Raw genomic sequence first — 27,608 nt, 5'->3', positions numbered from 1 at the left:
CGTGTTAGACTGTGTCCTCGATGCCGGCTAGGTTCTTTCTGCTCAAAAAGACCTAAAGCCTCTAGAGCAGGTTCAGTAGCTGCTTGATAGATATTTGTTGAATGTGGAATTAAAAAAATGTGTACTATCAGTTCTGACAAAAGTATAAAGGTATTAACTCATTGACCTTTTTAATTAAAAAAAGTCACTTCCTTCTCACCTGACCATTACAATAAATTACAAAAAGACAGAGAAGTCTGGTTATCCACTTGAGGAAACAAAATTAATAACCCAACCACAGCAATGATTCAGAAACACCCAACTCCTTGACTCTACTCATTTATAAACTCTCTGAGATCCTGTTTCCTCCTCTGAAAATAGGAACAGAGGTATTTTCCTCCAAAGATTGTTGGGAGGATTTATAATATTTACAAAATACCAAGCACAGTGCCTGGTATGTTCAGTTGCACAATCAACAGAAATTTATTAGTGTCATTGGTACCGATCCATAAAAATGTGGGTCAGCCAATTGGTACATATTTCAGAAAACTGAGGTGAAGTACATTTACCTCAAGGAAGATAAACAAGAACATTCATTTTCAGGAGTCATGACTTTTACTGTGCTTTAAACTTTAACAATATCGACCTGAACTGCTCTAAACCAAAGCAATCAATACTGGGCAGTGTTTGTCCAGGTGAAGCTCTCAGACAGACAGAGGTGAGAGGAAGGGCTCTTTCCCTGAGGTCTGGGAGTGACGTGAGAGTCTTGTCATTCTCTCTCATCCCTCCACCCACCCATCCATCCACCGACTCAGCACGAAGCCCTGAGTGAGGGAGACATGTCCCTGGCTCCTGAGCCATGGCAGCAAAGGAGAGAGACTTTCTGTCCTCCTGGGACTTAGGCTATACTAAGGGGAAAAATCCCCCAAAACTCAAATAATCCTTCAGTTATAATGTCCTAAATGTTGTAAAAATCAAGACTGAAGGAAATATGGCACACTTAATTTGTAGTGGGGGAGCTCATAGTCTAAAGATGAAAACAATCATTTTTCTTAACAGCAACAAGATACTTTAATGAAAGCTCTTCTTACTTGACATTATGAATCTTTGATTATAACATTCAATTATCACATATGAAACAAAGGACATCATTTTTACATCATTGTTTAAAATGATTTAAATTTATATGATGGTTTTTTTCTTTTCTTTTTTTTTTTAGATTTGGGATTTTTTTTTTTTGCATTCTTTGAAGTTTTTATTTAAATTCCAGTTGGTTAACATACAGAAATGACCATTTTTATGAGTTATTAAAAGTGAAGTTTGATAGGGGCCACACTGACCCTCAAACCAATGAGAAGGGCCAGACTCAAGAGCAAGGCTCAGGAGGGAGAGGGTGGGAACCATGGCTCTTGACCCTTGGATAGGCTAGGGGAGTCACATGGCGTCAGATGGAGAGGGAAGAAAGGATTTTGGAGAGAGCATATGTGCAGATGTTTGGAAAGAGTCCTTGCTGGGAAGTCAGTCTCTATTTGTACCTCCTCCAATGAAGGAGAGAAAAGACGTGTCACCTCCTTTCATCCAGACATGGAGTGCCTACTCAGCCAGCTTGATATAGATCCCCACAGTCTGGGAACCAGAGGGCCAGTGCACGTTTCATACCTCCGAAAGTGAAAGTCAACAGGATAGAGGCTAGTGTATTAGGATAAGCTTAGGCATCTGGAATTTGTTGAGAGAAAGGGGGCACTGTTTATGGACCAGAGTTGAGGCACATGGGGAGGAGCGCTGGCCTGGTGCTATTTTAAGGCTGACCCAAGGGGGACCATCTGGAAGGACAAGAAGATCCCAGCAGGGAACACCTGTGTGGCTGAAATACACCCAGTGAGGAGGTCGAGATGCTGGGCAGGCAGAGTCAGCAGAAGGTGCTGGGAATGGCTGGCAGGGGCCCCGAGGGTGCCCCGCAGTAGCAGCACAGAGCCTTGGCTCAAAGGCAAAGTGAAAATGAGGCCAAACAGACCCAGGTACAGATCCTGTCCCACCCTTTACCTCCCTAAGCCTCAGCTTCTCCTCCTGTAAATGGGAGTGTTATTATAGCCCCAGATTGTTGGGAAGAATAAATCCTAACGGTGTGATAAAAGAGCTCATCTGGACAGGTCAATAGGCAGAATCTTTGATATGTTATACTTCAAAGGTTAGATTTTCTTTATGACAAAATTTACCTACAAAGTTAAAGGACAAGCTACAGCTCAGGAGAAGAGATTTTCCACCTGAGAGATCAAAGAATCGCTCTGGAAGATGCATTTGGCGGGAGAGAGGGAGCAAAACGGCATCACAAAGGAGCAAATGGCCCAAAGACAAAGAAACAAAAGTCATAAATAGGAAATTCACATTAGGAGAAATAAAAAGGACTAATACCCACATGAAAAGATGGGTCAACCTCAGGGAAATGCAAAGGAAAACATGATACTAGATGCTATCCCTTTAGATGTGTGGGGAGAGATAGTCTCATGAACTGTGGCTGGGAGTTTAAATTGGCACCGTTAGATGCAGTTTTGGCAGTCACTGGTAAAAAAAAAATTAAATCTGCGCACCCTGAGCCTGATTTAGCGGGGGGGCTTCTTGTTTTCTCCCCTAGAGAAGCTCTCCACACGTTTGCACAAGGAGGCATGCACACAAATGTTTACGAGTCGTCTCGATTTACCAAAGCCCCCCAGATAGTAGCATGCTGGTACATGGGTTAAGAAGTGACTTTCCAAACACACCAGGCTTGTGGTGTTTGCGGATTTTCTGCCGCAACCAGCCCCACCCATGGCCAGTTTTAAGCTACCTTGGTGAAGTCTCAAAACCCTGGAAGAGAGGAGCACAGGGGGCTCTCGGGAGCTGGTGCAAGCCGACCTCAGCACACCACGGCCCCCAACAGGGTATGTGAACAGATTGTGTAAAGGTAAGAAAACCCAGCATCTACACGTTACCTGGTGGTATGTAGAGCATGGAAAAAAAAAAAAAAAAAAAGGCGGAGAATATATACTGATAAATCAGCAATGCTTTCTTTGGGAAGGGGCGGGGTCTTGCCTTTCGAGAGTAGTCAAAGATAACTTTAGCCTTTTTTGTAATATGTTCAAGGAGATCACTTATGTAACAAAGTTAACAGTGTAAACACTGAAGTAACAGTTATAGTCTTTATGTGGCAAATGATGGAACGGCCAACTGATGGGGATTCCTCCATTGCTCCCTCCTACCATGGCCATGCACTCTGAGGGAAACAAATCAAGTCTGTTCATGCAAGCATTAAATACATTGTTACTGAGTGCCAACTTCGTTCTGCAGGAGAATATGGCGGGGAGCAAGACCCCCAGCCTGGGGGAGCTCATAATCGGCTGGTGAATAATTTGCACTATACAAGAGTGGAGAAAGGGAGAAAGAAGGCACATCACAGGTGTGACACTGGCGATGTCTTGGGTGCCGGGGAGGGGGTAAGTCTGCAGGTTGGTACAACACCAGAAGGATCTACAGTAAGGAAGGTGGGAGAAGCAGAGGGAAGGGCAAGGGAGAAAAGACCACATGGAGGGGAAAGATCATGTTAAAGCAGGCGGAGGAGAGAGAGCAGGGGCTGTGGGGGGTTGCAAGAAGCCAGCGGGGCTGGAACTTGGCAGGCAAACAGGCCATGGGGGGAGCTGATACCATGCAGGCAGGAGGGCTGGTACTGGACAGTACTGGGAAGCCACGAGGCCAGGGCCACGCTGGTAAACAAAGTATTTTTTGTGACAGAAGCAAACAAAAACAGGAAATTTTTCAAAAACACAGCACCAGATGACAAAGTCTCCCGGAAACCTTTTCTAGGATATGTGTCTAAGATTCTTCACCCTGCAGAGTCTGGAAGGGGCTGTCACACTGTGGGTCCGCAGTAAAGACTGGTTTCCTTTCTGGTATGGGGCTTGCCTCTGCAGGCTGGAAGTCTACCTGCAACAGGGGTCCTCTTGACCCACTGAGGCTTTCTGAAGAGTCATACCTGCATTTGCTCGCCGATCATCCCAGCACCTTCCTGCTGAGCCTCTCATTACCCACCATCAACTTAAATCCTCATTCCCTTGGGCACATGTCCAGTTTCTTTGTGCATGAAAACCTTTCTTCCTTTCTCCCTCCCTCCCTTCTTCCCTCCCTTTAAATACACCCTCAGCTCAGCCAGCAGCATCAGAGCCTTTTCAACTGTCAATCAAATCTCAGAGCATCACTCCTCAAAGGAGGCAGATTCCTGCACACTGTTCGCCAAGCCTCCACAATCAGGAGAAATCAGTTCGTAATCACCATGAAACCCCCACCTAAAGGGAATCACAAGCCTTGGATAATGGAGGGTTTTCTTCTCATTTTCTACCTTGCACTTTCCCCTCGGAGCCCTTGAAGAATGTACCTGCAGATGAATGGGTCGATGGAGTGATGAGTGAATCATACTTTCACTCATTCAATATATAGTTCCTAAGCTCTGCTCAGGTTTGCACCCTTGGCTCTGGACCCTCCCCAGCACTGTGCCCTCCTCTGTCGTGTCTTCCCAGGGCAGGGACCGGGACACCTTATTCTCCAGAGTCATCCCAGTACACTTTAGCTAACCCCCCTCAGTACTTGGACTCACCTGCAGCCTGTCAGCCCAACAGCTCTGTTCACACACCTGCTTTTGGAATCCTTGTTCCATCTCAAGCATCCTGGGAGCTTCTCCAAGTGCTAGCCAACATTTTTCTCTTCGTTTCATTTAATGATCATGAAACATCAATTAACTCAAGGGGGGCAGGACACCACTAGCCCCAGCGGTCAGCTGGTGATGTGAGAGATTGTCCGGGGCACTGAGCAGGGGGCAGCACGCACAGGAAGCTGAGATGGCCCGAGCTCACACACGCCAGGCCAGAAGTGCAGCCTGGACACTTTATAAAGAAGTTACATCATGTCTGGAGCCTTAAAACAAGAGTTTAAAAAGGCTGCACTGCTTCTCAGGAGGAAGGGATCAACAGAATACCCCAGAACCCTACACCAGAATCCCCGTCATGAAGCACAGCTGAACTCCTCATGCACCACGGGGGTGTGCTGGATTCAGAATCCATCCACCCCTGGTGGGGTAGATGCAGGTAAGAAAGTAAAGGTACCATCTAAGGCATCTGTTGGGGCAGCGACAAGTGTTATTCTGAACCGGGGGAATGCGTAATCACATGGGGTGGGTGGTGAGCGGGATTTCAATCTGCAGAGAAATAACCCAGGAAAGCTTCACGTGGCGCCTTACCCCGGATGCCGTGGGTCTCCGAAGAGCAGCAAATGCCTGCATTTTGTTTCCTTTGCAAGAGACCTCAACGGTCTCAACATACCCAACACACTTAGCTCTAACTTGTGGGCTTTTTAGTTTTTCTCCTACTTTCAAGGGAAAAGGCCCTACTTAAGATATTTAGATTTGGTTTGGCAGACCCAGCTTGGTCCCGTTGTCAACTGTTCTCTGTTGATGTTCGCTTCCAGTAGCTCACTCCCCCTTGGGAGTGTCCACTCGGGAAGGCAGAGGGGCGCCAGATCTTTCGAGCAGGAAGGGACCCAGCGCAGGGATTTGGACACTGAGGTACTGGAGGGGCTGGGAACGCCCAGAGGGAGGGGGTGTCGGTGCTCACGGGGATTCCGGAAGCCGCCGCTGTCCCTGGAGCTGCAACTTGCCGCTGCTCACCTGCAGACACTTCCAGCACAGCCGGGGCTGCTGGGAACTCGCTGCTGACGCAGAGCGGGAAGCAAGGATTCCGTGCAAACATTGCTGAGGCTTCGGGGGGCCCGCCCTGTCTGCCCCTGCTGCTACAGCTGCCAGGGGCCCCACCAGAGATGCTGGGGTAAAGGAGGCAGCTTTCTCCCTCCTTCCTGGCTTCCCGTTTTCCACCAGTGGCTTCCACCACCACCTTCTGTCCACGGAACCCCACTGGTCTACATGGTTCAGGAGACACAGGAGGTCACAGAAGGGAAACACAGGGATGGAGCCCGGAACACAAGGTGCATTTGTGCGTTTGGAATTTTTTTCTTCTGAGTGTTTGTATTTGGTGGAGTGGGATCTGTGAAAATCCTGAGGACGTGAACGGAGGATGTGCTCCTGCAGAACGGATTCACATCTGCGCCTAATGAGTGTCTTGGGGTTGCACTAACTGGGACTCTTCTGCCCTTCCTTTCCTCTGCTAATGTTCCCGGGGCTGAGCAGGGAGGCCCACACCTGAGGCTCCTGGTCGGAAGTGCAGAACCAGCATTTGCCCTCAGAGATGCCCCCGCTTACTGCTCTGTCTTTATGTTGCTGGTGTTTCTCTTGCCCATCCTCCCTCCACTCTTTTTTTTTTCTTTTGGCGGGGGGGTTCTTACTTTTTTGTAGTCTAGGCAATACATTCTATGCAGAAGTTTGCCATGGTCGATCCATGATCTTCTTGTATTGCACCAGAAGGTATTTATGGAATATCTAATCCTCTACATAAGATTTGTTATTTTAATTGAATGCAGTAACTCTGCCATAATGTATATGCTCTGAGGAGTTTAGATATCCCTTCCCTACAGTTGGCTTGCCTCCCCCTGTCCTGGGGTCCATCCATGCATCTGCTCTAATCATGACCCAGGCTCAGGTAGGGTGAGGATGCAAAGCTGCATTTCTCAGTCAAACGGCCCAAGTTGTGGAGCAAGGTGCCATCCTTTGGCTACCTCCACCGTCTAAGTACCTCGAGTATTAGAGAATGTGGTCAGGGGCACAACTCATCCTCCCCTCCCCCTCCCCCCGGGGCCTCTGCTTAGACCCTTTCTGCTCCATCTGCCCTGCTCTAGAGATTGCACACTGTGCACCGGGCACTTTTGGGGTGCTTGCTAATTCACCCCGCCCTCACAGCCGTGTGCAGTATGTCCATGAGCACCATCATATGGAAGCATCAAGTGAGACGGGGAGTCTACACGACATGTCCAAGGTCATGGGGCACACGGTGGAGGCGGAATGCAGTCTTGGGTACTGGTTTGCATCTTTGCTCTGCCACAGAGACAGCACCTGCGAGGTTGGGAGGGCTCGTCCGGTTGCAAAATTCAAAACTGCAAAATTGTGCTTTCTATGACTCTCATTTGTCTCCAATCTTTGGCCACTGTGGACCAGTCACACCAGTTTCTGATAGGGAAAGGAGGGGCTGTGTGTGCTCAGCCAGCATCCTGTGCTCCACATGGCTCTCGCTCTCCTCTTTGGCAACTGCTCTCCTTCGGTTGGAGCTAAGGAATGAATGATCAAAAAGTCTTACAGCAAGATCCAGACAAGGAAACAGGTAGTGCCTTTATCGTGGAAGGACATGAGCCACTCGTTAGGCTACCGCTCCTCATCTCATTGTTTCCATCCCTCACTTAACTCTTGCAGCAATACCATGAACACTGCTTGTTAGCTCTCCCATTTTATGGTGGGGAAAGTTGAGGCTGACAGAGGGAAAGTGACCTAAGACCCTGCCAACCTTTGCCCTCATGGAATCAAGGCAGGAAGAGCAAATGTGCACCACCCCTGGGGTTTGGCCAAGATGCAAACTCACTCGGCTGTCTCCATCCCATCATCCAGTGCTGCCTATGACAGGTGGCGGGGCCTCTCTGCACCTCCGTACCCACTATGTACTCTTGTGATCTGCAAAATGTATCAACTATCAGCTGTACGTTAATACATTACGTAGAACTTTTCATAAAATGCCCCTGCAGAGCCAGCTGATATTAGCCTGAATCTGAACAAACAAGTTGGCTGAAAAGTGGCTGGATCGAGGTAGCTATATTCAGACTGGGAGACTAGCAAGTCTTCCTGAAAGGTTGGGACCTTAAAAGGTCATCTATATGCATGCTCATTAACGTAACTAGGCACTTGGCTCTTGTAAGACATTTCTAAGCCAACAAAGACACTGGCTGAACTCGGGCATAAAATGTTCATCATGTCATCATTTATAAAGAAACAACACTGAAATCAGACCACGCAACCTCATGGAGAGGTTAAATACATCACCCGAGACCCAATACATGGAAAATTGGGAAGGCAGTAAAAAGATGTAGCTCCTGGCCTCATTAATGAAATGCCAACACTTGGAATAGACAGAAATAAAAGATACAAGCTGGGAACCATCTCAATTTTGTTTACATACATATACAGGAGAGACTGGAAAGAGAGGAGCTTAGAAAGAAACATGGGAAGAGCAGAGAGAGAAAAGGGGAAAGAGGTGAGGGGGAAAAAGAGGGAAAGAAAACAATTTGAACAGATAACTCACCAAATGCTATGCTTATGTGATACCTAGACAGTGACATTATGGGGTTCTTTGTGTTCCTGCACTTTTGGTTTTAAATATATTCTCAATGAACGTGCATGCGTTTTGCCATTAGGAGAAACCCACCCCAAGAATCCACCTGCCTAATGAGACAAGGGCAGGGCAGAGATGTAGAAAGTCCCACATGCTCATAGCTACAACTCAGGCTGGAAGAAGAGTCAGCCGCGTGGCTGTGGATCAAGGACTCCTACAAAGCCCCCTGGCTGGGTCTCCGGGCAGGTGGGAGAGGCTGGTTTGGTAAAAAGTGTTAAGGTGACTCCTGTAACTTCAGAGTCCTCTTTAAAAAATTTAGCTTGAAGGCCATCAAGCAGGTCCTTCTAACCCTTCAGTCAGGGTCCTTAAAGTACAGTGGACCCCGAAACATCATGCAACCTCCTCCACAGTCTTCAAAGACACTGATTTTAAAATTAAGGGGAACTTAAGAAAATTCTCATTTATTAAATATCTGTATTGCTGAGAAATCTGTTTCAAGGACCAGAAAGTTCAACTCACACTGTCTTCAACAAGAAAGAAAACTCAAATCATAACCCAACAGCAGTTCTAGCTTCAAGGATGGCTTAATTCTACGGCCCAGGGATGAAACCCAAAACCCTGATGTTCTTTCGGCTTTCCCTTTCTCTAGTTCCCTCCCCGATCGTTGTGTAAACAGCCCAAGATTCTATCATAGAAAAATGGACACAGCAGTATCAGAACTCAGTATCTCTGCAACCCAATATCCAGAAGAAGAGAGAGAAAAGAGAGGTCCCTCCCTGGACCAGGACCAAGGGATATGTTGATTGGTGTAAGCTCATCAGAGACAGACCTGTAGGTGGGAATTAAATCAATAAGCCACATGGCTGAGAAAACGTTTTCCTAGGGAAAGTAGGGTTCTGTTGGTAGAAAAGGAGGGATAGAATCCAAGGAGTCATCTTCCATGACAGTGCCATGTGCTATGCTGGGAGCTTCATGGCGCTTGATCCATTTGGATGAACAACAAAACATGGCCTCTTCTTCCCCACAGGAAATTAAAACTCAGGAATCTTAAATAAAGTCCTCACTATTCAAACGGCAAATGGAGGGCCTTTCTCATAATGGAACAAAAATTTTGTCAAAGGAGAAAATACCCATTAGATCTCAAGTTCCTGAATTTAAAATACCAGCTTTTCCACTGACCAATGACCTTAGCCAATCCATTTACTGACTCTGGGTCTGCAAGGTTTCCACTGCATCTTTAAAGTCCCTTTTGGCCCTAAAGCAGTGTTGAATTTCCCACTTAATTCCCACTTCCAATTTCTTCTGGCTCCTACTTCAAAGACTTCAAGGCGATGATCTTCAGAATCTTTTCTCAATGAATGCAAACTAACCAGAAAGAAGAGTTAGACCATGATAGGTCCTCACACGCTCCTGATTCAACTCTAAAACTCCACCATTGCTGCTTCATTCCTTTGGTTAGTAATCCCTTGGCTTCGGTCGCTCAAATGCAGAAGTCCAAGGAGGACTGGCACCCAATGCAGTAAAGGCTCCCAAGGGATGGACTTCTCAGACAGCGTTCCTAGGGGAGAGGGACAGTCTAGCCTGCTAAGAAGGGTACCGGTCTGAGAACCGGCATGCATGTTCCCATGGTGGCTTTGACATTGACTCTTGGGAGCTACTACTTTATAGAGGAGACAAGTCCTCTTATCTATAGAACGAGGCTACTGGCCCTGAAGGAAACCACTGGGTGATGGGTCATGTGCAGAGAATATACACGAGCATGTGTTTCCTGCCTTCACTGAGCTTGAAGCTTCAGGGACCAAGGGAAGAGCCAGGTATTTTCACACAAATACATAATGGCAGTGATGGATGCCACAGACCAGAGGCACCTGGCACTCAGCCAGGCCAGGAGAGACTTCCGGGGAGCATGTGATCTGTGGGCAAATTTGTGAAGACAGAGTGGTAGTGAGGGGTGAAGGGCAGGGGAGACAGAGGGAGATACACGCAAATGTCCTATATTCTAGGGCCAGCACATTCGAGGGAGTGCTAATCCACATGCTACGTGGTCAGAAACAGTAAGAACCCTATGGGATGTTCAGCTGTAACATTAGGAAAAGGTTGTAAGAGGCGAGATTACTCCTGCCTGGAGGATAAGTTTCTGTGGAAGTGGGAAGAGGAAACAGGGCTGGGGAATTTGATGATCCAGTAGGACCTCACCAGGGAAACATGGAGGTGGGATAAGCACATGGAGTGGGGGTCACAGAAAGAGCAGGGTAACAGGAATCGGTCCAGGCCGAGCCAGGGCACCTGTCAGGGGATGACTCGGAAAGTTTGACTTCAAGACTTTGAAGCCAAAATTTAGAAATTTACTGCTAACGGATGCTTCCCACTCCCTATCAGAAACCTCTCTCTAACTCTGGCCCTGAAACTGAGACCTCCTCTTTGAATTCCAATCCCTGCCTGGCCTCTTTCTCTCAGTTCCTCCTTGAGCCTCTTCATGAGCTTCTTTTCATCTGCCCCCCCACACACCAGACGTCCACCCAGCCCCAGAAGCCTCCACGTGTAACCTTGTCTGCACCTCTGGCTTTAACCTCTGGCTGTTTGCTGGTGGCTCCGCATGAATTAATTGCAGCTCAGATCATCCCTGGAGCCAGCTCGGACTTCCCTGCACTCGGGCCTTTGTGCACGCGGTCATACTGAATTATTTTTATGCGATGGAGTCCCTACCCCTCCCTCCCAACTCAATCTTCTATGGATTTCGAATCTGTAAAACATGGAAGCATGGTTTTATTAATGTCATTTGGTTCATATATTGCAAATATATAACATTTGTGCAAGAAAATGAAACCAAGAAGCCATCCTGCTTGACACGCAAGCTTGAAATCAGCAGCTGAGGCAACACAGGTAAGCTTTGCTTTTTCCCCTGATTGCATAAGATACAGTATATTTAACATTTACAATAATTACTGTTTATAAGCGTTGTGATAAATGCCTGATTGCTCCCATGCTTATCCCCCAACACTGGTTTTGGTTCTGTTTTTCATTTTAACTCCCAAGATCACTATCTGCCTTGATATTTCAAGAGTCCTGAAAGTGATTGGAAAACAAAGGTTTGTCATCGATTTCTGTTGGAAAGTTCTATCTCTAATTATAGCTAACAAATGCTGACTCTCTTCCTCATGAATATTAAAGTCAAATACGAAGCAAGGGAAACTCTAAGTGCTGACATTGCACAGGACACAATATTATCATGACCTGGGCTGCCGTCTGTTGTCACATCGCGGTGCCAATCTGTGCTGAGCAGCCGCGGCCTCTGGGCCCGGCGTCGGCGCCACCTCGAGTGCGGGGACCACAGAATGGGATTGAATGTGTGCACCTGCTGCATCCCTCCCACAGTGATGCATGGCTCAAAGACGGCCGGCGAGAGAAGCAAGTCCAGCGTGGGTTGATGACGGGGACGAGGAGAAGGACAGCAGCTGACATTTAAGCGCGACTCCTCAGGGACTCCCGTTACCAAACTGAATCTTCGACGTGACCCTCTGAGGGAGGTTCTGCCCTGCTCTCAGTTCCGGGACAGAGAAACTGAGGCGCCAAGCACTTGTCTCACGGTTTCAAAGAGGTGGAACAAGGGTTCAAACCCAGAGAGACTGGAATAGACTGAGCTAATAATACAAACATTTCATTCACTGCCTCTTTTATGAAAGTTTAACATATTTAAATAGTAGAATTGGGATGGTATATGCAATGCCGTTTAAGCCGGTCCACAGAACATGGGCCGGGCAGCCCCTGCAGGTCTGCTTTGTCACTACTCTGTGAATAACTGGTGGACACTGGAGGTGTACGGGGAGCAGGGTCAGTGAGGAGGCTGAGCCCAGGAAGGAAGAATGGGATCCTGAGCCATAGCTACATCAGGAGGCGTGGAGAGGCCCCAAGAGACCTGAGGAGGAGAAAGTCCCAACTGATGGGACTTGAAATCTGATTCAGTGTGGAGGTGAGGGCAGGGGAGGGATTCAAGGTGAAGGACAGGTCCCTCTTGCTGGACCTGCTGGGCGGCAGGGCCATTTCTCAACATAGCTTATGTTTTCCTTCAGCTGTTGCTTGTTACAGGTCCTGTTCTCAGCACTGCGGGTGGAGGAGGGGCCATACAGACCTGCCGACTCACGGGGTTCGAATCCTGGCTCCATGACTTAGTGTCTGGGGGACCGTGAGAAAGTCCGTGAGCTTCTACAAGCCTAAATTTCCTCTTCTGCAAAAAGGGATCCATCACCTGTAGTAGGTGTAATGAGTTAAGTACATTCCCATACATAAAATATTTAAAATATTCTATTTCCTGGCACATAGAAGGCACTTGGTAATGATTTACTGAAAGTGGGCATGACTATTACATCTTAGAGGAGACACAGACCATAAATGAGGATATGATAAAATCAGCTGAAGTTGTCTGAAGAAAGCTAAAGCAGAGCAGGGATCTGAGTGACAGTGGGAAATCTATTTAGAAACCTAAGGCAAGAGTTCTCTCTGAGGACGTGCCATCGAGCCGACACCTGACACAGCAGACCAGGCTCCAGGTGGAGGGATCCCCAAGTCCAGGAGCTCAGAGCTGGGAATGGGCGTGGTGCGTCCAAGGAAAAGTAAGATGGATGGGGTGGAGGGGCAGAAGATGAGTGGGAGGGGCAAGTCCCGGATGACATCATAAGGCGCCAACCAGCACCTGCCCATGAGTTTGTATTTTACTCCAAGATCTACAAGAAGCAATACAATGTCATAGGTAAGAGCCAGACTGACAGGCTAGGATGGGATCCTGACCCTACCTTTCCCAGGGGTGTCTGTCAGTATCTTCAACTGGAAAATGGGCATGTTAACAGTACCTCCCCTCTAGAGTTGCTGCGAAGAAGTATTTGCAAAGAGCGGGCGGGAACAGCACCAGGTGCCTATCAAGCATTACGTAAGCATTAGCCGCCACTGTCCCCACCACCCTCATCATCATCATCTGTGGCTTCTGAGCAGGGAACAAACACCATCTGAATTATCCACAAGTAAAAAATAGTCCTCTGGCTTCCGTGAGCAGGTCATAAAGGTTGGCCTTTGGCAGTGGTGCTCTGACCCTCCGGAGCGCTGGAGAGAGACCACTGCATTGCACATAGATGGAACTAGTGGCTGATGGCTCTGTGCATGGAGATTTCAATGTTCCCCCGAGAATATGTACGTGCTGGGTCCAGCTAAGTCAAGTCTTTACAACCTACTGGCTGCCTAAAGTGGATGTACTATTACCAAAAAGGGCGGGGGGAGGCAATGTCGAAAAACAGAACAAGACTCTCAGGCTCTTCCTTCAAGAGCATTCCGAGTAAAAGCAGACTCGAGAGGCAGTGCATTCCTCCTGGCTTCTCCCTTGAGATAGACAGTCCCAATTAGCTAACAAGACAAAATGGGAAATGTAGTTTCTGCAACTGCGATACAGATCGTATTCTGCAAATATGATACAGATGCGAAAAAAAAAAAAAAAAGAGGAGCATTTTCTGTTAATTTTCCTGCAGAGAAAATTTTTAACATAAATCCCATCCTCTTAACTCTGGAGAAGGGACATATTGGACAGATGCACTGAAAGCCAATTTGTGAGAATTCCTGATCTAGTAACCCCACTCTCCAGGACAGCCCTGCTCTGGTTTAAAATGTATCTAGATCAAATGGTCAGCCTCTGTGGGAGAATTTTGCTCTGTACCATTGTCTCAAGTAATATTTTCCTAATTTTTTTACTGAGTACACATAAATAGGGCAATGAATCAGAGGTACTCTATAAAACCGAGAGTACCTTTGAATCTTGCTCTTTCAGGAAATAAAAATGGCTCGCAGTACAACGTAACTCTTCAGACACTGAGCTGGGAGCTTTAGATCTACTAGTGGATTTAATGTAGCCAATTACCCAACTTCAGTTATTTATATAAAAAGTGGATGATTTTTACAATATCCCCAGACTACCTCTACTGGCATTACTTTTTTTTTTTTTATGTTATGTTAATCACCATACATTACATCATTAGCTTTTGATGTAGTGTTCCATGATTCATTGTTTGCGTATAACACCCAGGGCTCCATGCAGAACGTGCCCTCTTTAATACCCATCACGAGGCTAGCCCATCCCCCCACCCTCTCCCCTCTATAACCCTCAGTTTGTTTCTCAGAGTCCATAGTCTCTCACGGTTCGTCTCCCCATCCAATTCCCCCCTTCATTCTTCCCCTCCTGCTATCTTCTTCTTCTTCTTTTTTTTTTAAGATATAATGTATTATTTGTTTCAGAGGTACAGGTCTGTGATTCAATAGTCTTACACAATTCACAGCGCTCACCAAAGCACATACCCTCCCCAGTGTCCATCACCCAGTCACCCCATCCCTCCCACCCCCCACCACTCCAGCAACCCTCAGTTTGTTTCCTGAGATTAAGAATTACTTATATTTGTTTGCAATAATCTGTTCTGCTTTAAAATTTAACTTAAAGGGGAACTGGCATCATTCTCTTAAATAAAAACGAAGCTGTTCTTGCTTTCCATACATAGGAGAGATTTGTGGAACATATGAAAGATTCACAATGGAGTAAGTATGGCTCGGGGTGTCTGTTTACAGTGGCGTGCGGGCAGAATCCAGGCATGTCCACACCACATGGAAAATGGACTTTTGACTTTGGACAACCGCAGCTTAGCTCCATCCTGGAAAACATCCTGGTGCTCTGGACTGAGCAATAAGGGTAACACATCCTGGAAAACATCCTCACACTTTAGACTGAAACAGAGATAGTACAACACTGTTAACTAAACAGCCAATCATGTATCAGAAAGTCAGTTTAAATGTTGTCAGCACCAATCGTAAGTCTTTCAAACGCTTTATGGAAGCTTGCGTCCTTCTGCCTTCAAAACCCTGCCTCCTGCCTGTAGCATGGAGCACACCCGATTTCGGCTGTCTCTCTCTCCCAGATTGCAATCCCTAAGACCCCAAATAAACGCATACATTGATTTTGCAGCGCGTCTTTCCTTGTTTGGGAAAACAGATCAGTGTCATTAAAGTCTAGCCAGTTACAGGTAATGGAGCTGATCCTGCCCCTGCTCTCCTTGCTAAAAAAAACGAAGATTAGCAAAGGCTTATTATCCTAAAACACATTTTTTTTTTCTTGAATTAAACACAGTCTTGAAAGAAAATTGAAAATGAAGAAAGTTTTCCATAGGAATTACTATTCAGGAGCATTATCTCATGGGTCTGCTAAATTCATCCTGATTCTTCCCAGTGGTCTCAGGGCAAAGGCTGAGAGTGGCAGAGGACGAATCAAAGGCTCTTCTTTCCTGGAGAAAAACCTAGAATGGTGCCCATTTCAAAGGCTGCTCTTCTCGGCGTCTCTGCTTCTCAGGTGTGGCCAGATAAATAAATAGTAAATGAGATGTAGGAACATCACCCCCCCACCCACGGCTCCCCCCAGGGAAAGGAAGGGACTGCACACCCTCACTCTGCTTTTCCTCTCTGCCTTCCCCAGCCTGTGGCTCACATGCCACAGCCAAAACTTCAGAAGTCAGCCTGGACCCTAAGGGGATCTCAATAGTGGAGGCTGCTCGTCAGGATGAAGAAGCAGAAAGACAGCCAGAGCTCGGGGTCTGATGGCCACGTGACGGCACCATGCCAATGTGGTCTGCCTGCATCTGGAGCTTAATGTGAGTGAAAAGCCATCTTTTATCTGGCTTAAGCCCCAATATGTCATGTCTGCGTCACTCACAATCCCGTACAATTACTAACCAACACCGGCGTTAATGCCACACTGTGGGAAAGGCCGATTTCAGCCTTTAAGCGTGCTGTGAGGTACAAATTATGATCCTCATCCTACGGATAAAAGACCTGAAATTCAGGAAGATCAAGTGACTTGCCTGAAGGCACAAAGCCCATAAGAGATTGAGCCAAGATGTGAGTCCAGCTTTCTCTGCCTTCAAAGCCCCTTAGAACCTGACTATTCTGTCTCTGGCACAAGGCCCAATTTGTCCTATTGGCATGGATGAAACTTAGTTCTTAAAATAAATGTGGAAATGGAAAATTTCACATTTTTATTATTGAAATGGCCACTGATTCAACTTGTCCAGTAATTCTGGACTGTGCCCGTATGTAGGACACAGGCCCATCAGCATGGTCTGCTTTATGGCTCGGCCTCCATTGTCAGGATGCCTGGGGTCTCCAAGCTGCCCAAGGGCCTAAATGATTGAGATTAAAGCAAAAGAACGGGATTCGAGATATAAACATAATGCTGCAAGGTCAAATTAATAAATACTTCATTAAATTTCCTCGAAATAATATACTGGTCACATTTAGTCTTTATAAATGTTATGCTGCTTTTGCAAAGATCTTGTAGGTAGACTGTCTTACTTTGCAACATTTCCTGAGTATGCAGAAAAATAACAAGTGTTCACAAATAGTTATTTGGAGCTAATTAATATTACAAATGCATTTTAGAGGCACCTGGGTGGCTCAGTCAATTAAGTGTCTGACTCCTGATTTCAGCTCAGGTCATGATCTCAAGGTTATGAGATCGAGCCCCACGTCAGGCTCCATGCTGAGTGTGGAGCCTCCTTGGGATTCTCTCTCCCTCTCCCTCAGCCCCTCCCCCTCCCCCCAACTTGTGCACACACACGTGTGTGCTCTCTCTCTAAATAAAAAATAATAACTAAAATAAAAACAAGTTTACAGAAAAAAATGTATATTCAATGTGGGAAATTGGTACATTTCAATGTCTCCTAGGAAGTGGAGTGGGGTCACCAAAAGTAAGAGTACCCGGGGCCGGGCGGACGGAGGTTCTGAAGTAGCTCTCAGGACCCAGTGTGGGGCGTGCAGAATCTCCCTCAGCAGGAATCTGGTCTTGAGGAGAATGCTCCCCTTCCCTCTATTCTAGGGGTTCTGATATACTCATCCCTGATCCCTTGGATTAAAAAAAAACTCCACATGTCATGGGGGCACAGACTCCCTCATTTTCACTGGGGAAATACTGGACAGGATAAACTTGATTGCTCCTCACGGTGGAGAGAGAGGACCCTGGGCCCAGCCAGGGAGCATGTGTCTGGACCACACAGAGAGAGGCTCTCTGCTGCTTCTGGCAGTTACTATTTCATCTGCTCAACCACCTCGGCTAGCTCAGAAACAAATACTTCTTTGCATGATTACACTTTTTCATCAGCCCTGGATGATCTGCACCTGTAGGCAGATCAGTTATGAGGACCCTCTGCCACGCAGGTCTATCCTCAGGGAAGAGGTCCTTTACGTTAAGGCATTAAGACTTTGGAATTTCTTCACATAGCTGTAAGTCACTGAGCAGAGAAGATGAAACCATCCGATTATCTGCCGTTAGGATCAACTTAATAGCTACAATTACAGAATTTCAAGGTTCTCACAGAGCACCAAGTTCATCTTGTGTGTCCCCACGTCTATTTCCTCTTCAGTACTTTATCTGCTCCCCATCTCATCTCACTTTTAGAGCTGACTTAGGAGGGGTAGGAGTGAGGATCTAGAAACTGGATCCCTCAGGAATCCTGTAGGGTGTGGTCCCCACACTCAGAGGCCTGATGGGTCCGTCCCCTCCCAGACATCGCCCACATGGATGCTCCCAATTCCACACAACTTGGTTCATTCTTAGACTCTCAGAGACCATTTAGCCAAATCAGAAAGAGGTTGTCTTGCCTCTTGGGACACTTTGCTGTTTTCCAAATAATCATCTTTTAAAAAACAACAACAACAACAGCTTATGACTACTAATTGAGAACCAGAAACAGCATACTTTTCCATTGAGATACTTCCTCCCTATTATCACCGAGCCTTCGAGAGCTCACTATGTTTTTGTGTTTTGTTTTGTTTTTTAATTGCGTGGAATTTAGCTTCTTTTCTTTCTTTCTTTGGTCCAAGTTCCATTCCCTGGTCTTTCATTCATCAATTCAATAAATGTACAGGGAACACCAACTATGTTCCAGACACACTGATAGGCACCAGGAAGCTAGAACGGAATAAAGCCACATGGTGCCAGGGCTGTAGACATCATCTTGCACATGGAGGATTTACTAACATCCCTAAATATCCACACACACACAAAAAGTACAATAAAAGGCAACCTCATCTTCATAAGACTAGAAGGACTAGGAGTCAGTATACGCTACCTTGTAGTATTCCTCTCCATTGCCAGGGTCTCAAACCATGCTGGAAACCCAGGCTTGGAACCTCCAGTGATGGGGAGTTCACCAGGGAAGACAACATCTGTCGGGGGGCCTCTGGGAGTTCAGAGAGCTCTGGAAACAGTGCGGGACCCACAGGAGACACTGAAGGAGCATTTACAGAATAAGCAAAAACCCATCAGGCCTAGTTTCAGTCCATATAAATTTCACCCTCGTCTGCTGACTGTGGCTTCTTCAATAAAACTAAAAATAGCCAGAATGTATTGAAGGCTTAGGATGTCAACCTCCCTTTCATAATATTCATATTTTCAATTCTCATGACTCCATGAAGAAAGGATGTGGAGGATGACTCCCATTTTACAGAGGTTCTAGGTCTCCCGTGTGAGTGGGACCCAGCTGGCTGGTCCAGAGCATGTGTGTGCATGTGTGTGTGTGTGTGTGTGTGTGTGTGTGGTGTGCCCTAGAGACCGACGCTGTTCTCCCCGACCCACAAGGAAGGCCGCCCTGAAACTTGTGTCCCGTTGTCTCTGCCATATGCATCAGGGATCCCTCACTTACCCTCACCTTTCTTTGTGGGTGCCCATCCCTAAATCATGGCCGCCAGGTGCAAGGTGCCCCCACCCAGGCGCAGGCTGCTGGGGGAGGAGCCTTACTCCATGTGGGGGTAATAGCAGGGCAGGTGTGCCGACGCCAGGTGGGCTGAGGCCCTGCGGACCTGGTGGCGGGCTCTCCTTCCTCTCTGAACACAAAGAGATTTGCTCTGACGACCCCAGGCCAGAAGCCTGGACCCCTGGAGGTCAGGTCTGCCTGATGGAGTCAAACCTGGGAAGAGAGCACTGCGGCCCTTCCAGGGAGGCTGCCCAAGCCCTGAGCAGCCAGGCCTCTCTCCTCCCGGGCCCTCATCACTCTCTCTGTCATTGTCACTCAGCCCCTCGGCTCCCCACCACATCTGAGCTCCGAGAGAGCAGGGTCTGTCAGCAAGCTCTGCTTCAACGGCCTCACACGCAGCCGACTTTCAGAAACTGGGGTGTGACGCTGAGTGTCTCCACAGAATGCACACTGAGTATGGGGTGGATTAGGAGATTATTCCTGCCAAACGTGGTGGGCAGCTGAAGCAAGGAGGCCATGAGCTGGCATGTGTGCACGTGGGGCTCCTGGTGTATCCATGCATGTCACCTGATCCCCCAAACAGCCCTACGGGGTTGTTTCTATCACAGTTACTCCATTCACAGAGGGCGCTATGCACAGAAGCTCCTGGCCCAGGGTCACAAGGAACCCAGGTGAACTCAGCTCTGGCTAACTTCACGCTCTACTTCCTATAATACAACTAATGCTATGCAACTTCTAGTGGTTTCTGGATACAGTTGATAAAGCAGCAGACCCAGAGACGAGGGCTCATGCGCTGGTGACTTCTTATGGATGTGCTCCAGCAGGAGCAGGATGGAGAACACAGGGCAGGGGAAGGCAGGGAGTTGGCAGGGAGGCAGACATGGGTGCATTTCAGCAAAGGTGACCCTGCAGGGGACTCTGGAATATGAGTTACATCTCAGCTTGTCCCATCCTGAGACAAGGCACGGGGCTTCCCTGTCCCTGTACGGAGGATCATGGGTGCGGGCTGGGCTTGGGAAGACTGTGAGGGACAGTGGGATTCAAAGGCTCAGGCAAGTTCCATTCTTGAACAAAGTGCTCCCAGAAGCCTGGGGTGGTCCTCCAAAGCCAAGTCGCAGGAGGCAGGGGATGAGGGCACACTGAAATGGAAGCACGGCAATGGGGGAGGTATGTGTGTGTGTAGGCAATTGTGAGAAGGACACTCAGATAGGGAATTGGTAATTTCGATGTGGTGGGACATCTCCCTCCCAGAAGCTGCATCAGTCCTTTCTGCCAGTCTCCTGGACCCGAGGGGGAGGGTGGGAGGGACAGGCATTCAGAGTGGAAGGAACAGCAAGAACAGAGGCAGAGATAGAGCACATTGAAGACAACTTCCAGAGGAGGGCCTTGCAGGGCAAGCAGGCTTAAAGATGCCATCTCAAGGACAAAGGAGGAGCAACACCAGGCTTGGCCCCATGTCACAGGGCCAGCTGGCAGAGTAGACTCCTGGTCTGCCTAGGGGGGGTCAAAAGTTAGGGACCTGGGCTTCAGTGGTTCTGAGCTGACCACTGATTTCGGAGCTGAGCGGGTGGGAGGATATTGCTCAAGTCTCGGCTTGGCCGGAGACCTCCTTCTGACGGCCCCGAGCAGTGCTCTCCTCGGGCCCCAGGTGGGTACTCAGAGCCTGGGAGCACGACTGTTTTACGTGCTTAGTATTCTCCATAAGAACAGGCATATTTGATATTTAGGTGCACTTTGATGGACCCTGAAAAGAAATCAGGTTGATTCATTTAAAGAATAAATGCCCCCCTGCGCCCCCTACATGATGAAACCCTTAAATGCTTCTACTTAATGGAAATCACCTCTCAAAACAGTACTAAAACTAATCATGGTAATTTTTATACATTTCCACAATTTCCTATGCTATCTTCTCTCGGGCTTTGATGAACTGTGACAAGCGGATGCCTTTTCTGTGCGCAGCTCTCAATAGCCTGAGGTTGCCCTCTCTGACTTCAGTGATCATCCCCCCCCCTCGCCCCACCCCAGGGAAACATTTTCTAACACCTTCAGGGAGGAAGAAACAGCAAAATCTATGAAATAGCACCATCGTGGTGGAAGGAAATTATCACAATTAAGTAGACATAATACTTATTCACAGGCACAGACATGTCGATTACTCGCAACCCTGACCTCAGGAGAGAGGAGGTGACCATTCTGGGAGACCCACGAAGGGTAAGCAAGGCTCTGAGGCAAGCAAATCACATTTTAAAATTTCTCACTCTGGTTTCTCTTCCTGTTACACATCTTAAGTGACCAAAATTCATCTCTGTGCCTCTGAGATCCCAGTACTTTGGTTTGTAGAGGCATCTGAAAGGTTTGGGGCAGCCAAGACTTATCCTGGCCCCAGTGGATCATGATGGGATCGCCTGTAATTTATACTTTTCTATTTCTGGTAATGACCAAGACGCTGTAGACTTTAGATTCCCACCGGACACCAGGGCCAAACACCCCCCAGTATTGCCACATCCACAGAGAAACAGCCCCCTCTCTGCCCTGCCCCCAGTTCCAGGAGCAGATGGGACACCTGTCACCCAGGCTGTGCAGTCAGCTGACTGCTTGCATGTCTGTTCTGTAATGCTGGGATCTTTCCAGAATGCCCGGGGGATGGTCCCTTCTGAGTTCAGAATCCCTCACAGTCATGAGATACACAGTTCACTCAGACCAGAAGAAACCTTCCCCAAGTCATCTTTTAAAAACATATTGAAAAAAGACAACGCGATGGTGGCAGGTAATGGTTGCATCTCACATGGGAAATTATTCGTTTTCTCTTATTTACAGAATCCAACCATAAACATGGAGCCTGGAAAATTCAATGAGCAATTGTTTCACATCTTGAGAAACAGTATCTAAATCGTCTGCCTAACTGAAACCATCTCTACCTAATGTGGCTACCAGAGGACAGATATATTGAGGAAGAGAACAAAAATGTCTAATTCTGCCCCTTCATTCATGAGACAACATCTCATGTTTGAACTGTGTTGGGTTTGTGTCTCTGAAGTGCTCTCATTTCATTGGACCAACCGGCTGCAAGGGAGTCCGTGTGCTTGGTCAGCACAACTCGGCCCCCACTCCCCGGCCCCTAGCCACACCGTTTCTCTTCCCCCCTCGGCCCTGCCACCCCACATCTCTCCCGCCCTGTGCTCGCGCCTGCACTGCTCAGGCCCCAGTCATTTTGCGACATCTGCCCAGATCATCCTTTCCTACCTCTGTCTGCTGAGCCAACCTCTGCTCCCAATTCCAGACCTCACTTGGGATCCCATCTCAACATCCACCTCTGCTGGACTCGTGGGACACTTGCCCACCTCCCCTGGAGGACCGTGAGCTCTTCCAAAGCAGCAAGGCAGCCTCCCATCCCCGGCGATGTGTCCCGGACCGGCACGGGGCAGAGAGCTGCTAAGCGAATAACCACTGTGTGCACAATAGGGACATTTACTCCAGCTAACAGGTACTGTGAGCTTACTCTGTGCCAGGCACTCTTGCAGGCATTTCCTTGCATAATTCATTCAATCCTTAACACAAACCCGGAGGTAGGTGCCTCTTACCAGCCCCACTTTACAGGTAAGGAATCCAAAAATCAATCAACCCATCCATCAAATCAAAAACTTTTCTAAATCCACACAGCGGACAAGTGTTGGAAGTAGGATTTGAACGTGGAAAGCTCAGAGCCTGTGGTTCTCACCACTACTGAATTCTGCACCTCTAGACACAGCAAACTTTTTCTATTTCTGTTTTAGAGATAAATGGAATAAAACCGCCAAATTAAATCATTTGTCCCTGCAAGACCACTCCACTAATGAGTGTCAAAGACATCATTAGGTCCCATATGCTTTGACTCCTTCTCATTGTTTCTCAGTATATCCTACCGCATCGTCTAAACATCTGGTTTTCTTTCTTTTTGCCTACTTAGAACTACATGCATATGATGGAAATCATGTCTGGATAATAATATATACAAACACGACTGTTAAAACTGCCTTCATTGTTGTACCTGCAGAGGGCGCCTCATCAGGGGTGAAAGTATATTCCCCTCCCCTTGAAGGTGGGCTGGCCTTGCACCTGGCCTTGAGCAATGCAATGTGGGGAAGGGACCCTGGGCCAGTTCCCAGCCCAGCCTGTTACAAACCTAGAATCTCCTTTCTCCCCCCAACCGCCCCCTCTCTTTCAGTGAATTGAGCCACCATATAAGAGGTTGGACCACCCAACTGGAGACAGAAGCTCAGCTGTTCCCTTGAGCAGTCCAGCCACCCCAACCAAGGATCAGACATGTCTGATGTCATGATCTCCAACGATCCATCCTCTCTGCAGAAATCTCAGCAGAAAGCAGCACATGAATGACCTGGATGAGGCCGGCCAACTCAAAACATCGAGAATAAATCATGGTTTTAAACCACTAAGTTTTTGGCGTGCCTGGCAGTGCAATGATATCTAACTGAAAATAATGCAACTGGAAATCACTTTGAGAAAGAAATCACAACAGCTCTCTCTTGCTCACTCATGGAGCAATCCTTATGGTAATTATTGCTGGCCTCTATGTTAGCATTCTGTTCTAAATAGTATGCTCGGGGATATTCCAAGGGCACAGCAAGTGTACCCCAATTAGCCCTATGTCAAACCAGACCAAAGAAGAAGAAAAGCTTTTTTTTTCCTCCCCCAAACTGCATTTCATTTGTCTTTGTTTCTGTGTGGCAAGTCCTCCTCTCCCCAAGCCCCTTGCTGGGCTCTGCCGGCAGCCGGATGTCCAGCAGCCCTCTGGTCCTCACGGTGGGGGGTGGGGACCACCAGCTCCAAGAGAAGGCTCCGTTGGCGACAGCAACTGACCTCAGGTGCTAGAGTCACAGGGAAGGACCAGAGTCCTTGTCAGGAACCTGGGGCTGGCTGTGGGCAGGTGGGCTGGGGTACAGATCCCACCCAATTTCCAGGTCCCAGCCTCGTCCCTGAGAACAGACCCAGCCCCACAGCCCTGTGTGGCCACTCACAGGTCAGACTGACTGAACAATGACATTGAGCCAGTTCCTCTCCTGGCAATTAACATGTATAATCTCTGTGAATGTAAAATGTCCTTTTCCTTTATAATCTCTAAGACAAGAATACTACAGAGGATAGGTTTTTATCCTCATTTTTCGGGTGAGGAAATTAAATTTCAAGTTGCCAATGCCTGGGGTCACACAGGAGTTCATGCAATGGCAGGATTCCTACTCCCTCTGCCAATCAACCTTCTTCTGGCAGAAAGTGGGGTAGTGGGCGCCTGGGTGGCTCAGTTGGTTAAGCGACTGTCTTCGGCTCAGGTCATGATCCTGGAGTCCCGGGATCGAGTCCCGCATCAGGCTCCCTGCAGAGCAGGGAGCCTGCTTCTCCCTCTGACCCTCCCCCCTCTCATGTGCTCTCTGTCTCTCTCATTCTCTCTGTCTCAGATAAATAAATAAAATCTTAAAAAAAAAAAAAAAAAGAAAGTGGGGTAGAGATGGGACACTACACAGACAGTGGCCAGCAGGGAACCGCAGGCTTCCGGAATGCACATGGGACACAGGAAACCAGGTGCCCACCAGTCTCAGTTGCCCGATTTCTTCCCCGGAGAGAGGAGCAGAGTGGAAGACAAGGGACACCCTGGAGATGGGTTGACTTGCCTAGTACTTGACACTTAACTCTGCCCAGAGTCAGAGGAGGGGCAGGCGGTCTCCAGTGTTTTTCTATTTCTAGACCACAGGCTCTGATCAACCACCAGCAGTCCTTGATGTTGTCCTGTGTGGTCTGAGTAGCCTGCTCTGCCCCACGCCGCCCAAGCCTCCTGCAGGTGGAGCTAAGCAGACCACTGTGTCTACACCCGGAGTCTCTGGGTATTTCATTGCATGCGGTTCCACTCACCATAATATCACCGCCAATAATGAAGTGACCCGATTGCCAGGGAAATTCCAAAAGGACTTCTTTGAAGGGTAGCTATGACGAGAGCTTTCGACTCTACTGGTTTTTATGTCTATAACAATCTTTACTACCTCTATTTGTATCTTTAAAGTTAAGCAGATTTTCCATAGTTCTTTTTATCTCCTTGCTTTCTCTCTCTTCCATCCATATAGGGTTTGTTTTGTTTTGTTTACAAAGATTTTATTTATTTGAGAGAGAGAGAGAGAATGAGCAGTGGGGAGGGAAAGAGGGAGAGAGAGAGAAGTAGACTACCCGCTGATCAGGAAGCCCACCATGGGGCTCGAACCCAGGACCCTGCAATCATGACCTGAGCCGAAGGCAGATGCTTAACTGACTGAGCCACCCAGGCGCCCCTGCCATCCCTGTTTTTCTCCTTCATATGCTATGACTGATCTACACATTCTCCCAAATGTACTAATATAAGTATTTCCTCTTGATGCCTATCCTTACTTCTTATGCAATAAACTATTTTTTGGACTCAGTGCTCTATTACACCTGCTGGGAGTCCTGGATGCCCACTAACACCCAGCCTCCTCCGAGTTAGAACCAGGGCTGTCTTTGGCCATCCTTCTCCCCAAGCTGGGAGTGTTGATTCTGAGTCCTCCTTGTACCTGGGAAGCTCTACCACAACTGCCAACTTATTCAGTCCTCTGTAACTAGCTGATCATCAGGACTGACAACAGGATGACACTTGCCATCGTCTTCCTCCCTGACTTGTCTGTAGCCAACCCTTCACAGCCAGGTTTATCCCTGGGAGAGTGTGTTTTCCTTCAGCCAGGTTCCCCTTGCAACAATGTGCACACATGGCTACACCAAGAATGGGCCTCCATTTCCAAAATTCACGCATCCAACATTCAATGCGATTTACTGAATGTCGCTACGTACGTTGCACTCTGCTGTGCACTGGTGTGTAGTGATAAAGGACAGTTTACCAGTGGAAAGCAAGTACCCCACTGCCATCCTCCTGCTCACCTGTCTGCCCAACGATGGAGGCGCTCAGTCTGTGGGGGATCCTTGAGGACACCTTCAAGGTCACTCGGATCTGGTAATACCTAAGGAAAGAAGAGAGGACAGGCTGATGAAGATCAGACTCCTTACTGTTGGTTTCTTCTAAAGGTACAGGCCAAAGGGAACCATGGAAGTTTCTAGGCAGTGTGCACAGTCATTTGGCATCAAGAAGGGACAGTGGGAGAGGGCTAGGATGGGACCAAGATGGACACAGGAAGTTGAGTTGAAGTGAGATCATAGGAGACACATACAAGGTTGGTGGTAACAGGGAGAGGGAAAGGGATAGATGGTTGGTCACAAGGTTGATGGTAACAGGGAGAGGGAAAGGGATAGATGGTTGGTCACAAGGTTGGTACCGTAAGGGGCATGGCTTTTGTTTGGTCAGGAAAGTCCATTCTATGGGAAAATGGAAGCTTTAACACATCGTGCAAAATCCATACATAAACTGAGTCGCTGTCATGTTGAAACACAAATTCTTCCTTTAGAAGCACAGCAGCTGGGTTGCCAATCCCAGGGGTCTTGCCAACCGCTTTTCCAGCATATTTCTGTGCCCTTATGTGTAATACATCACTCCCATTTCCAAATCCCATCATTTCAGGACATCGTGCAGGTTCCCACACTATCAGTAACCCTCCTATCTGTCCACTTCCTCCACAGGTGCAGAAGTACCTCCTACAGGTCCCTGCCTTTGCCGTTCTGCTCACAAGCACTCAGGAAGATTTCTGGCATCGTGCTATTCTCCCCTTCCACCGATTTCAAGCCCATTGTGAAATGGGATGTGAATAAAACAAAGTGAAATAGAGATAAAATGAACCATGAACCCATCAGTCTCCACTGGCTCATCAAGCGTATGGCGGGGGGCGACACTGCACTGTGAATATACTCATAGAAGGTTCTGTTGACAGGCTCGGTTTGTTGTACGTGTGCGTTGAGTGATAAGCAGAGGAGATGTAGAGCAAAGAGCACTGGTGCTAGATTCATAGCCTGAGTTTGGGTGACATCATTTGTGAGCTGTGTGCTTTTGAATACACCACACAACTCCTCTGAACTTGTTTTTGTATCTGTAAAATGATGATTTTAAAAAAAAGAAGAAAGAAAGTACCTCCTATGACATCTGCTTCCAGGAAAGATGAGTAGACATACTTTTCCTCATCCTTCCCACTACATACAACAAAACCTCTAGACAGTATATGTAAAACAAACAACAGACTTTTACAGACAAAGAAGAAAGCAAACAGTCTAAGGACCTCAAGGTCCAGATAAAGACATGGTGGTGAGTTCTCTGCACTTCTTTTTGCCTCGTATATCCCAGAGAGAAACCAACCACCCAGAAATTCTAATGGCTGCACAAAAACAACAACAAAATCCCCAACAAAATTGTCTGTTTTCTCTAGACAAAGGACCAGAAAATGGGCAGCCTCGCGGGATAGAAAACTTTTAGACAGTAGTAGCTGTACTCCAGCCACACTACACACAAAAGATGTGACCTCACCCCCACACATACCAGCAAAGGCCAAGTGGGAGCCTCGACGTCACTGGCAAGCTTTAACAAGGCACCTTCCTCATTTGGCAAGAGAAGGTCTTTGAGGAGGGAGCCAGATTTTCA

General features: G+C 47.6%; 1 protein-coding gene across 1 annotated transcript in view; it reads right to left on the bottom strand.

Moving 5' to 3' along the window:
• The window catches only part of FAM135B (family with sequence similarity 135 member B), a 173,628-nt gene that overhangs the window by 109,150 nt on the left and 36,870 nt on the right, over positions 1-27,608 (bottom strand). The window contains exon 2 of the mRNA XM_045899186.1: positions 25,967-26,046. Coding sequence (XP_045755142.1) covers positions 25,967-26,046 — 80 coding nt within the window. The remainder of the gene's footprint in view (positions 1-25,966; positions 26,047-27,608) is intronic.

The sequence above is a fragment of the Mirounga angustirostris genome, unplaced genomic scaffold, assembly GCF_029215605.1.
Source record: "Mirounga angustirostris isolate CCGP_5_RB_7025 unplaced genomic scaffold, mMirAng1.0.hap1 SCAF_4, whole genome shotgun sequence".
NCBI classification, from domain to species: Eukaryota; Metazoa; Chordata; class Mammalia; order Carnivora; family Phocidae; genus Mirounga; species Mirounga angustirostris.
This window is presented reverse-complemented; position numbering and strand designations above follow the sequence as displayed.